General features: G+C 60.8%; 1 protein-coding gene across 3 annotated transcripts; it reads left to right on the top strand.

Annotated features, from left to right (window-relative positions):
• The first annotated feature begins 1,767 nt into the window (after positions 1-1,767).
• TAF1C (TATA-box binding protein associated factor, RNA polymerase I subunit C) lies at positions 1,768-10,720 on the top strand. 3 transcript variants are annotated; one of them, XM_047835692.1, is made up of 15 exons: positions 1,768-1,907; positions 4,178-4,316; positions 5,226-5,307; positions 5,468-5,565; positions 5,638-5,727; positions 5,818-5,891; positions 6,513-6,751; positions 6,890-7,006; positions 7,099-7,216; positions 7,298-7,369; positions 7,492-7,627; positions 7,799-7,942; positions 8,739-8,913; positions 8,989-9,126; positions 9,225-10,720. In XM_047835692.1, exons 2-15 carry the CDS (start codon positions 4,179-4,181, stop codon positions 10,196-10,198), a joined length of 2,595 nt encoding a protein of 864 aa, XP_047691648.1. In that variant the 5' UTR covers positions 1,768-1,907; position 4,178; the 3' UTR covers positions 10,199-10,720. The 3 variants fall into 3 exon arrangements, with proteins under 3 accessions (XP_047691648.1, XP_047691647.1, XP_047691649.1); XM_047835693.1 differs by lacking the exon at positions 1,768-1,907 and adding an exon at positions 2,016-2,151 and having other exon boundaries at positions 5,451-5,565; XM_047835691.1 differs by having other exon boundaries at positions 5,468-5,727.
• The last annotated feature ends 66 nt before the right edge of the window (positions 10,721-10,786 follow it).

Consider the following 10,786-nt stretch of genomic DNA (forward strand, 5'->3'; position numbering starts at 1 on the left):
ATCTGATTTGGAAAACTTCACTGGAGGCCTTCCCCAAGCCTCTAGCCACAATTAACCATTTGGCACCCCCGGCTTTTTTTTTTTTTCGAAGGGGTTTTAAGTTGGCTTGTAAAACTACCACGGGACAGTAGATAAGGGACTAGGGATGAAGGAAAACTAGCAAAAACAAGATGAAGTTAGGGATGAGGACAATTTACACACGGTCTATGATGCAGTACGCAATTATTTTAAGGGGCCACAGATTTAACTGAGTCTTACGGGAGCCAGCGAACAGGAAAATGTGACCCCTCGGTTCACAGTCCGGAAGATCTGTCGCCGTTGCTGCTGCTGCTATGGATTGCCACCTTTGGGTCTGACGGTGCTAACCAGGGAGCGTGGATGCTGGGGCAAAGAAGGAACAGTTGGTGGATCCAGGGACGTTTGACCTGGGAAGACCGGCAGGAAAGATTCACGCGCACTGGAGAAAAAGTTCTCAAGACACTTAGACTGAAATCAGACACTTAAGACTTAGAAACTGATCTTTTAAAAATAATCGTTCTCGGGGCGCCTGGGTGGCTCAGTCGGTTAAGCGGCCGACTTCGGCTCAGGTCACGATCTCGCGGTCCGTGAGTTCCAGCCCCGCGTCGGGCTCTGGGCTGATGGCTCAGAGCCTGGAGCCTGCTTCCGATTCTGTGTCTCCCTCTCTCTCTGCCCCTCCCCCGTTCATGCTCTGTCTCTGTCTCAAAAATAATAAAATAAACATTAAAAAAAATTAAAAAAAAATCGTTCTCAGGGATCCTGGGTGGCTCAGTCGGTTAAGCATTTGAATCTTGATTTCAACTCAGGTCATGATCCCAGGGTCGTGGGATAGAGCCCATGTCGGGTTCCACACTGCGTGTGGATCCTGCTTGGGATTCTCTCTCTCCCTCCCTCTCTGCCCTTCCCCTGCTTGTACTCTGTCCCTCTCTCTCAAAATAAACATTTAAAAAAATAAAAATAATGGTTCTCCAAGTGTGGTGCCTGGATCAGCATCACCTGGGAATTCATTAGAAATGCAAGTTCTCGAATCACATCCCAGACCTACTGAACCAGAAACTCTGGGAGTGGGGCCCAACAAACTGGTTTGATAAGCCCTCCAGGGGATTCTGTTGCACGCTCAAGCTTGAGAGCTATTGGGTTAAGATAATGGTAAGATTTATGATTGCATGGTAGCTCTTAAAGTGTGACCCCCCCCCCCCCACACACACACACAAGTGCAATCAGCATCCACTGGGAATTTAGCAATGCAAATGATCGGGTTCCACCCCACCCAGTAACTGTTTTACACGCCGCCGGTCAAATGATGCCATGGAAGCTAGAACTTGAGAAGCAATGCTTAGAGCTATATTTGCTTGACCACTGGGAGAGTTTCATGCACTCTAGGGGTACCTGTATCCCTGGTTATAAAGCCTGCTTTATACATCAGATGTGAGGACAATTCTTTGGATTTCTACTCACTGATACAGCGCTTAGTTCATAGTAAGTGCTCCGTACTCAGGAAGTGTTTGTTGAATGAATTAATTTAATACTGAACAGCAAGCCTGCAGAGATGGGATTCGAATCCGCATCAAACTGGCCTTCATTACACGGACCCGAGGGGACGGTATATACTTCTAGTGTCCAAGGTGCCGCCTCCATGACCATTCTCCCTCCACCCGGGAGGTGGCGCTCCGCGGCGGCCGCGCAAGCCAGGCTTGGAGGCGGGACTTCCTGTCTTCGAGGGAGCACTTCCGTCCCGGCCCGGAAGACCGTTAATACCCGTGGTGGTGCCGTTCCATCTCGGGCGCTGGAGTCGGGGGGTAGTTTGCGGGCTCCCTCGTGGCGCGCGGGTTAGGCAGGTGCCCCGCGGAGCTCCAGGTCGCCGACGAGCACAGCGGAGCCCGGGCCACGTAAGTGCGCGCGCCGCCCGCACGGCGGGGCGAGGGGAGTCTCCGGCTGCGAGCGGAGCTCCGGCTTGGTCTGTGCGCCAGTCCGCGGGCTCCACGCCGTGTGGCTTTGGGGACGAGTTCCCCAGCCGCCGCACAGGGGGCTGTCAGCTCCTGCCTCGGGGTGCGGTGAGGATCCCACAAATGCAACGCGTGGGAGCAGCCATCCGGCACACAGCGGTTCCCGCGGGGCCTCTGCCGGTCGGAGGTGAGGGCGGGAAATGAGGCTGCCTCGTCCAGGGGGCTTTTCCGGGCTCGTGGGCTCCACCAGCGCCCTCTGCCTGCCTGGGTTTGTTTGAGGCTGTTTGGATCCTTTCTCGTCGTTCATTTCTGGATTTGTTCTTTCAACTTATGTGCGCGAATCGCTACTGTGGAGCGTATACCGAGGCACTGGGAAGAAGTGAAGTCCCTTCCCCATGGGGGCTGTTGGAGCAGTTTTGAATCAAATAGCTTCATCTGTAAATATCTAATCATACATCGCAGTGCGTGCTCTGGAGAAAGTGCAGGGTGTGGGGGGTGGAGAACCTGCCCAGGATTTTGTAGGTGGGTGGGAAGGATGCTGATGTTGATTCTCAGCGGAGAGATGGGTGTGCGGTGAAAGGCAGTACGGCGAAGAAATCCCTAAGGAGGTCAGTGTGCTTGGAGCCCAGGCACAAGAGATGAGCTAGACGTGAGCTGGAGATGTGTTTGGAGACGTGCCCGCGCTGGTTTATCAGGGATGCAGCCCCCTCCGGGAGGCATGGGTACTCCCTAACTGCCTTCCGGACAGAAGGTCCCGGGGAAGCCAGTGTTTTGCACAAGGGTTCACTGAGCCCTTCTTTGATTCCCGCCACTGCCCTCACCTGTTCTGTTGTGGGAAAGAGGAGGACGGCAGCAGCCAGCCCCGGGAACCCTCCCTGGGAGAGCTCACAGTCTGGCAAGACTACCTAGAGTGAGGCTGATGTGCCATGAGAAACACATATTCGTTCATCCGAGAAGCGTTTATCGGCGCTTCTGCGTGACGGGTGTTTTGCATGAGATGCGGGGGTGTAGGGGGATTACAGAATAAACCCGTAAAACGCAGTGGCAGTTCCAAGGGACAGTTTGTATCTGGCACAGCCCTTTGACGTAAATCTGTTTTTTGTTTTGTTTTTTTTTTAATTTTTTTTCGACGTTTATTTATTTTTGGGACAGAGAGAGACAGAGCATGAACGGGGGAGGGGCAGAGAGAGAGGGAGACACAGAATCGGAAACAGGCTCCAGGCTCCGAGCCATCAGCCCAGAGCCCGATGCGGGGCTCGAACTCCCGGACCGCGAGACCGTGACCTGGCTGAAGTCGGACGCTTAACCGACTGCGCCACCCAGGTGCCCCCGTAAATCTGTTTTTTTATAACTTTTATTCTTTTGACGTTTATTATTTAATTATTTAATTTTTTTTATCATTATTCATTTTTGAGAGACAGAGGAGTGCTAGCGGGGAAGGGGCAGAGAGAGAGGGAGGCACAGAATCCGAAGCAGGCTCCAGGCTCCGAGCTGTCAGCACCAACCCCGATGCGGGGCTCAAGCTCGCTAACCACGAGATCATGACCTGATCCGCAGTCGGACGCCCAACTGACTGAGCCACCCAGGCGTCCCAAGACATAAATTTATTATTAATCAACACACAGCTGCATTTTCTGCAAGGTACTGTATCTGACAGTGGGAAGACAGATGAAGAAGACTCCTTGGCTTTGGGTGAACTTGACTTGGTCTTGGGATGTAGGGTGTGTAGCCTGCAAATGTGTGGTTGTAACACGTGACAGCTATGGTACAAGCTGACCCCTGGCCACCTGTCTGACTTCTTCCCCTCCCGTGCTCCTCGTTTATTCTGTGGCCTCCCTAGTTGTTTCTCACACTTTCCTGCCCCAGGACTTTTTGCACATGTTGTTCATTCGGCCAGGAGCCCTCATCCCAATTGTCTGTGTGGTTCTGTTCCTCCTCATGTTCAGGCTGTGGCAAATGCCACCTTCTGAGTGAGGCTTTCTCGGGCTGCCATCACCTCCCTCATGGTTGGTTGGTTGGTTGGTTGGTTGGTTGTAATATAGCCCTTACTAACATCTGGCGGGAGGCTACATGTTGATTTTTCTCCATTATCCACCTCCTGAAATAAAGTAACGGTCCTTTCGGGGGACTCTTTACTCTCCTGGGAACCCTGCAGCGCGCTGTCAGATTCAAGTCTCTGAGAAAGCTCTCGACGCGTGGTTCTTGTTTTCCAGGATGGACTTCCCCGGCTCGCTCCCACCCACGTTGTTTAGGACCGGCCCCCTTGGTGTGAGTAACACCCCTGACCTGTCTTTCATGTGTAGCTGGAGAGACGCGCTCACCCTGCCTGAGCCCCTGGCCCAGAACTCCCAGGTGAGGATGGCGGGGAGAGCCCCGGCAGCAGCCCCTCCACTGCCCCCCTCCTTTTCCAGCACTCACACCCACCGTCAGGATGCAGGGTGGCTTTGCATTAGTGCACATCTGCCAAGACACAAATCTGCCACGCAGAACCTCGCCTTGGGGTTATAGAGGACGCCCTACTCTCCCCAGAGGGTTTCCTGAGCAGGAGCTGTCACCTTGCTCGTCCCCCCCCCCCCCCCCGCTCAGTTTTTCCCACATTTGCCCGGCAGATGCTCACTGATGAGCCCCTCCAGGGCGCCGGGTACCTTTTTAGGCCGTGAGAATCCAGCGTGAGTAAGTCACATACACCCCCTGCCTCTGGGACTAAGGGTTCGGCTGAGTGAGAACAGACCAGTGGGGAAAGGATAAAATCATTACCGAGTGTGATAAGGGCTCTGAACCAGCACAGTGGGGATGAAGGGGGGCGGGGCAGGGGTGCGTGGGAAGGGATGAGGCGGGAGGGAAGGAGAGGCCTCTGGGACAGGAAGGACAAGGCTCTTTGCCTGGAAGCCCAAGCCATCTGGCTCCCACTCGGAGACAGGCTGCCTAAGGGTTATGCCAGGCGGGCGGGCCTGTGGGCTCCCCAAGTAAGTAACCGCGTGGTGTCCCGAGCAGAAGCGAGAGTCAGGCGGCACTCGGGTCTCCGGTAGTGGCACGGAGCTCCTTCTTTGGAGCCAGCGCGGCTGTGGGTCAGGAGCGCAGATTGGCCCCAGGCTCCTGGCCTTTTTCTTGGCTAGCTGCGTCCTGGGGCCAGGCTCCCTGTGTCTCCATTTCTTCACCAGTAAAGCGACGGGGACCGTTGTACCAGTGAGTTAATAAGTGACACATGCCAGCGCCTGGGACCGTGCTCACCGTGTTGTTGTCGGGCTTGTGTTTCCTCAGAATGGGGTGTCGTGCACGGCCGCAGCCCCGCTCTGGGAGCCGGAGACCCCCGGGCCCCTTCCCTTGCTGCCTCCTGGTCCCGGTAAGGATCTTGGTCCTTGGGGCTCCCTCCCATGTCACTTCTGCCCCCCACCCCCCCACCCAAAGGCCTTCCCTCCGGTCATCTGGGACGCCTGGCCCCACTTCTGGGCCCTTTCTGGTTCCCGAGACGAACCCCTTCCCCAGCCTCACTGTTCCCTCAGATCCCTGGGACCCTGGGGTGACCGCCCGGGACCTGCTTTTCCGGGGAGGTATCCCGTTCCGAAGAAAGCCCCGGGCCGTGCTGGATGTGACGGAACAGGTGGGTAGGCGCACGGTGGCCAGTGCCGTGTGGCCGGGGCTGTGCTTAGTGACCTGGCCTCCTCTCCTGCAGCTCAGCCGCTTCCTGTGGGACCACGGGGACATAGCCTTTGCGCCCCTGGGGAAGCTGATGCTGGAGAATTTCAAACTAGAGGGAGCACGGGTGAGTGACCCCGGTCCCACCAGGAGAGAGGCTTCCCCGCTTCTTGGGGTAACGTCGGCTGTGCGAGCTTGACAAGGCCTTTCCACACAGAGCCATTCTAAGAAGAAGACAGTGGTCAGTGTGAAGAGTCTGCTCCAGGACCTCGGTGGACACCAGCCCTGGGGGCAAGTGGCTAGTGAGAAAGGCCGGGCTCAGTAGGCCTAGCTGGCGGGGGGCGGAAGGAGCCAGGGCACGGACGTAGGTCTCTGTCACGGTCATTTCCCCTGCCCCGTGCAGTCATGAGCCATAGCGCGCACACAGTTGCAACTGGAAGTGGAAGAGAGAATTCGGTTCACGGACTGCAGGCATGGCTGCATCTGGGTGCTCAAGTAACGTTAATAAGGCTCTGTCTCGTTTTCTTCTCATCCGCTTGGCTTTGCTTGGCTTATCCTAGACGAACTGTTTCTAAGTGGCAGTGAGAGAGCTTTTGATTTCGAGGAAGAAACCCGGTGTCTTTCCTGGGGCACCGGCAGAAGTTCTGGGAAGGGGGTGGTTGGCCTAGTCTGTGGGTCTTGCTTCTCTATGAGCTAATCACTGTAGCCAGAGGTGACATGTGACCACCCTTGCAGCGTGCGGGGCGGGGCGGGGGGGGGGGGGCGGGAATAGGGTCGTTTCCCAAAGGAAGAGATTCTAGGTCGGTGGAAACCGCACCTACTGGCCTGGCCTCCCTTGGGATGGAACCTAGTCTTCCTCTCTGTCACTGCCACTGCCTCAGCCTCACCCTCCTGCCGTTCTTTTGCCCCCAGGTGTCCCTGGGCTTCCCTCAGCTTCCGACAGCGCCGGTTCTCCATCCTCGGGGGCCCCGTCCTGGGCACGTCCGTGGCCGGCCTGCTGGGAGAGCTGCTGCATGAGGAGCTGGCCACGCGGTGGGAGCGGCTCCTCCTGGACGACGCGTTTACCGGGGGCGCGTTGGCCTGGGTGCCCGGAAGGACGCCCCGGGTGGGACAGTTGGTCTACCCTGCGGGAGGCGCCCTGGACAAGCTGCGTATCCTTTCCCGCCGGGCCAGAGGGCGTGGAGGCGGCTCCCCGTGGGGCGAGAGATGCCCCGGCGTGGTCTCAGGGCAGGATGTCGGGGGCTCGCGGTGACCAGAGCTCACACACTTGTCCTTAGCGAGAGGCCCAGATTTCCAAGAGGTCAGCGTGGCCCCAGGTGGTGACCCCCAGGCCCTCGGCGACCCTGGCCACATCCAGCTCCGAGGGCCTGTCCGGCAGGTGGTGACCCACACCGTGCAAGGGGAAGGTGAGTCCCTGGGACACCCCCTTCCTCCGTCCTTTCCCCCTCACTGACCGGCCTGCTGCCTGACCCTGACCCTGACCCTCTCCACCCCTCAGCCCTGCTGGCTGTCCGGTCTGACTACCACTGTGCCCTGTGGAAGGTCAGTAAGCAGGGGCGCCCCGCCCCCCTCCAGGTGCTGCAGATCGGGAAGGGGGCCACAGGGATCAGCCTCAGGTGAGGGGCTCAGACGGGCTGGTCTGCGAGGGGGTGGGCGTGGGAAAGGGGAGGTCAGCTGACCCCAGTTGTGCCCCGCAGCCCTCACCTGCCTGGGGAGCTGGCTGTCTGCAGCCGTTCGGGAGCCGTCTGTCTGTGGACCCCCCAGGATGGGTATGCCCCCTTCCTGTGGCACTCCCTTACCCTGGCGCGTCCTGGACCCCGGGCCGTGTCACCCCGGTACCCACCCCCCCATCAGCCCGTCTCCCCGCCCACGGCTGGCCCGTCTCCCCAAGGCTGCAGCAAATCTACAAGGACCCCGAGACCCTTGTGTTCCGGGACCCCTCTCCCTGGCGCTGGGCAGACTTCACGGCCCATCCCCGGGTGCTGACCGTGGGTGACCGCACTGGAGTGAAGATTATCGACACTCAGGTGAGGGGAGGGGACCGGCACCGGCACAGCAGGGGGACAGAGCGGATACACGGGGGAGGGCAGGGCCGGGGAGGGGGCTTCCCCAGAGGGCCACTGGTGGGGGGACTGTCAGGGGTCTTGCCGCGGCCCCCCCCCGCTGCGCGGGGGTGCTGACCTGGGTTCTTCCCCCAGGGCCCACCCGGGTGTGGTCTGCTGCTCTTTCGTGGGGGGGCAGAAGCAGCGTGCCAGAAAGGGGAGCGCGTCCTGCTGACCCGGTACCTGGGGGGGTGTGGCCCCGAGCCCCTGTGCCCCACGTTCCATCTCATCCTGACCCAGGTGAGCGGTCCCTTTCCTCCTTCCCCTTACGCCGTCCCAGAGACGATGGTCAAAACAGGAATCACAGAGACGACACCCCGGAGACTCTCCCGATGAGTCAATGAGCCCCTGAAATGTGCTGACCGGTGGGTGGGACCTCCCCGCGGGGAGGACACATCTGAGCAGAGCTTTAAGGCAGCCCCAGGGATGGCCCAGGTGAGGGAAGAAAGGTGTGGGGTGTCACAGGGCATCTGAGATTCCCCCGAGGGCCCGCCCCCCACACCCCCCAGGATTCTTGGGGTGTTAGTAGGTGTGTGTCGAGCGTAGGTTCCAGGCTCGGGCGGGCTCGGGGAAGGCCCAGTGGGTTCCTATGTGACAAGACTCCTCTGCGCCTCTCCTGAGAACCTGTCCCTGTGTGGCGCTCGGGGTGACTGACGCACGCGGGAAATGCCTCCCATATGACACTAGCCAGGGGTGGGGGGGGGAGGCGGGCAGGGCAACCACAGCGCTGGCTCACCTCTGGGGCCTCGGCTCATCTTGAGAGCCGGGATACATGGGGGACACAGAGCTACCCGTCTCATCAAACACTTCTCTCGCGCCTCAGTCTCATGCCTTCGGTCATGGGCAGTCACCCGTGGCCCCCTGGGTCTGGTCGCATCCCCTCGGTCGCAGTGCCCCTTGGTCGCAGCCTCCCCCACATTCACCCCCATCGGATGCCCCTGCAGTCTGGTCACGTACCCTTGGTCGTGTCTCCCCCCCGCCCCTGATCACATACTCAGTCACAGCCCTGGGTCTCGCTGTTTCTTGTCGTCCCCAGTTCTCGCTCTACCTGGTGGATGAGCGCCTCCCCTTGGTGCCCCTGCTGAAGTGGAATCACGACCTCCCCTCCGCCCCCCTGTTTGCCCAGCTGCTGCCCCCGCCCCAGCCCGGGCACGCACAGCCGCTGCTGCTGGGGGGCCAGGGCGGGCACCTGCGGCTGCTGCAGCTCGCAGGTGAGGGGCCGGGCGGGGCCGGGGGCAGGGGCGCAGGATGATGGGCGGCCCCTCAGCTCCCCGTCCTTCCTCCAGGAACGGGGGCCTCCGCGCCCCGGCTGGCGGGCCCCCCCCAGTCTCTCCCCTCCAGCAGCGACTCCCTCTCCGCGTTCCCCCTGCTGGAGCCCAAGAGTCAGTGGCGGCTGCAGGAGCGTCTGAAAGCGCCAACCATAGGTGCGCTGGGGCAGGGGAGCGAGTGGGGTGGGGGGACTGTACCCGCCCCCCCCCCCCCCCCCCCCCAGCCCTGGCATCACCATCACTCCCATCTCCAGGTCTGGCTGCCGTGCTCATGCCCTCTGCCTCCGCGCCGGTCCTGTTCCTCTTCCAGCTTTCCGCGGCTGGGGATGTCTTCCACCAGAGCCTCCGCCTCCAGGCGGACCCCGGGCTCGCCTCCGGTGCCCCTGTGGCTTCCTGGACTCCCCAGGCCACCGCCCGCTGCGGCCGGTGGCTGAAGGCCCTGCTGGAGGTACCCCTGCCTCCCCCCGTGTGGGCAGCACCCAACTTCTCCCACCGCCGTGTGCTAGGCTGCGTGGAACCGCGGCGGATGGAACAGAAGGTGCCGGAGGGTCTCCGTGCAGCCATGGCCGAAGGGCGACTCCTGCTGCGGAGGGACCTGGGCTCCGCGCCCTCTGCGGAGCCACCCCCTGCCCCCGAGCCAGGCCCCGAGGACGAGCTCAGTGCGCGTTTGGAGGCAGCCTGGGAAGGCCGGGCGGCCGCCTGGTGGGAGAGCCAGCAGGGCGGGAGCTCGGGGCCCGGGAAACGGCCCCAGCGGCACAAGCGCCGGACTCAGCTGTCCAGCACTTTCTCCTCGCTCAGCGGCCGCCTGGACCTCTCGGACGCCACCAGCCCCCCCCGCAGCCCAGACCGGACGTCCCCTGAGGCCAGGCCTCAACCACCGGTGACCCCGCCCTCCCAGGAGCTGACCCAGGAGCCGTGGGCTCGGGGTGTCCCCTCGGAGAGGCAGCAGACGCTCCGGGACTACATGGCCAAGCTACCGCTCCGCGGGGACCCCCCAGGAGGCGTCCCCTCACCCCTGTCCCAGGCCTCTGGTGTCCGGGCCACCCCCTCCGGGCAGCAGCCCCTCCAGGATGGCTCAGCGGAGCGGCCGCTCCGAAGGCACATGCTGGGAGGTGCCGCCGTGCCCTCTTCCCAGACCTCCGGCGTCCGGGCCACCCCCTCCAGGCAGCAGGCGCCTGTCCCCTCGGGCTCTCAGCCGAGGAGGAGGAAGCCCCGCATGGGCTTCTGAGGCCCCGGGAAGCTGCTCCCCCACCCCGAGAGCCCTTATTCTCCGACAGCTGCCCCTTCCAGGCTGGAGCCCAGGAAGTGGAGAGAACAGTCTCCAGGGGGCAGACCTTTCTGCTTCCTGGAGGTCACGGGACTGCAGGAAATACCCCAGAAATGATCGGGAGCCAAGTCAGAGCCACGGGGACAGCAAAATAGTCGTTTCTCCCTGTTTATGCTTTTGCTCGCAGATCCTTCCTGACCTCACGTTGCAAAGGCCCCGGTGGTCCCGTGGACCCGTGCAAAGGCCTGAAGGTCCGTGTTGTTGGGATTCGTTCCCTGTAGGGGGCAGTGTTGTGCTTAAAAGCAGGGGCCCCGTCGACTTTGGGGTCACGGTGCGGGTGCCTCGCCCTGCTCAGGGAGGCTGCTGATGCTGGTTAGTTGGTGTTTGTTGAGCAGTTTCGACCAGGATCTAATGTTCTCTAGGGGGAGACACTCGGTCCCGCGTTGAGGGATTGAATAAACTCGGCCGCTGAGCCCGAGCCCGGCAGCGTCCCTTTGCGTGGCTTTTGACATGTAATGCGTGAATTGACGTCCTCCGAGGCATGTGGCT

Source organism: Prionailurus viverrinus, chromosome E2, assembly GCF_022837055.1.
Source record: "Prionailurus viverrinus isolate Anna chromosome E2, UM_Priviv_1.0, whole genome shotgun sequence".
NCBI lineage: Eukaryota > Metazoa > Chordata > Mammalia > Carnivora > Felidae > Prionailurus > Prionailurus viverrinus.

Bases quoted from the DNA above. Each gene is read 5' to 3' on its own strand.
- TAF1C (XM_047835691.1), top strand. From the start codon at position 4,179: ATGGACTTCCCCGGCTCGCTCCCACCCACGTTGTTTAGGACCGGCCCC. The intron at 5,892-6,512 runs GCAAGTGGCTAG...TTTTGCCCCCAG, and splicing joins GGTGGACACCAGCCCTGGGG to GTGTCCCTGGGCTTCCCTCA. The intron at 9,127-9,224 runs GTGCGCTGGGGC...TCCCATCTCCAG, and splicing joins TCTGAAAGCGCCAACCATAG to GTCTGGCTGCCGTGCTCATG.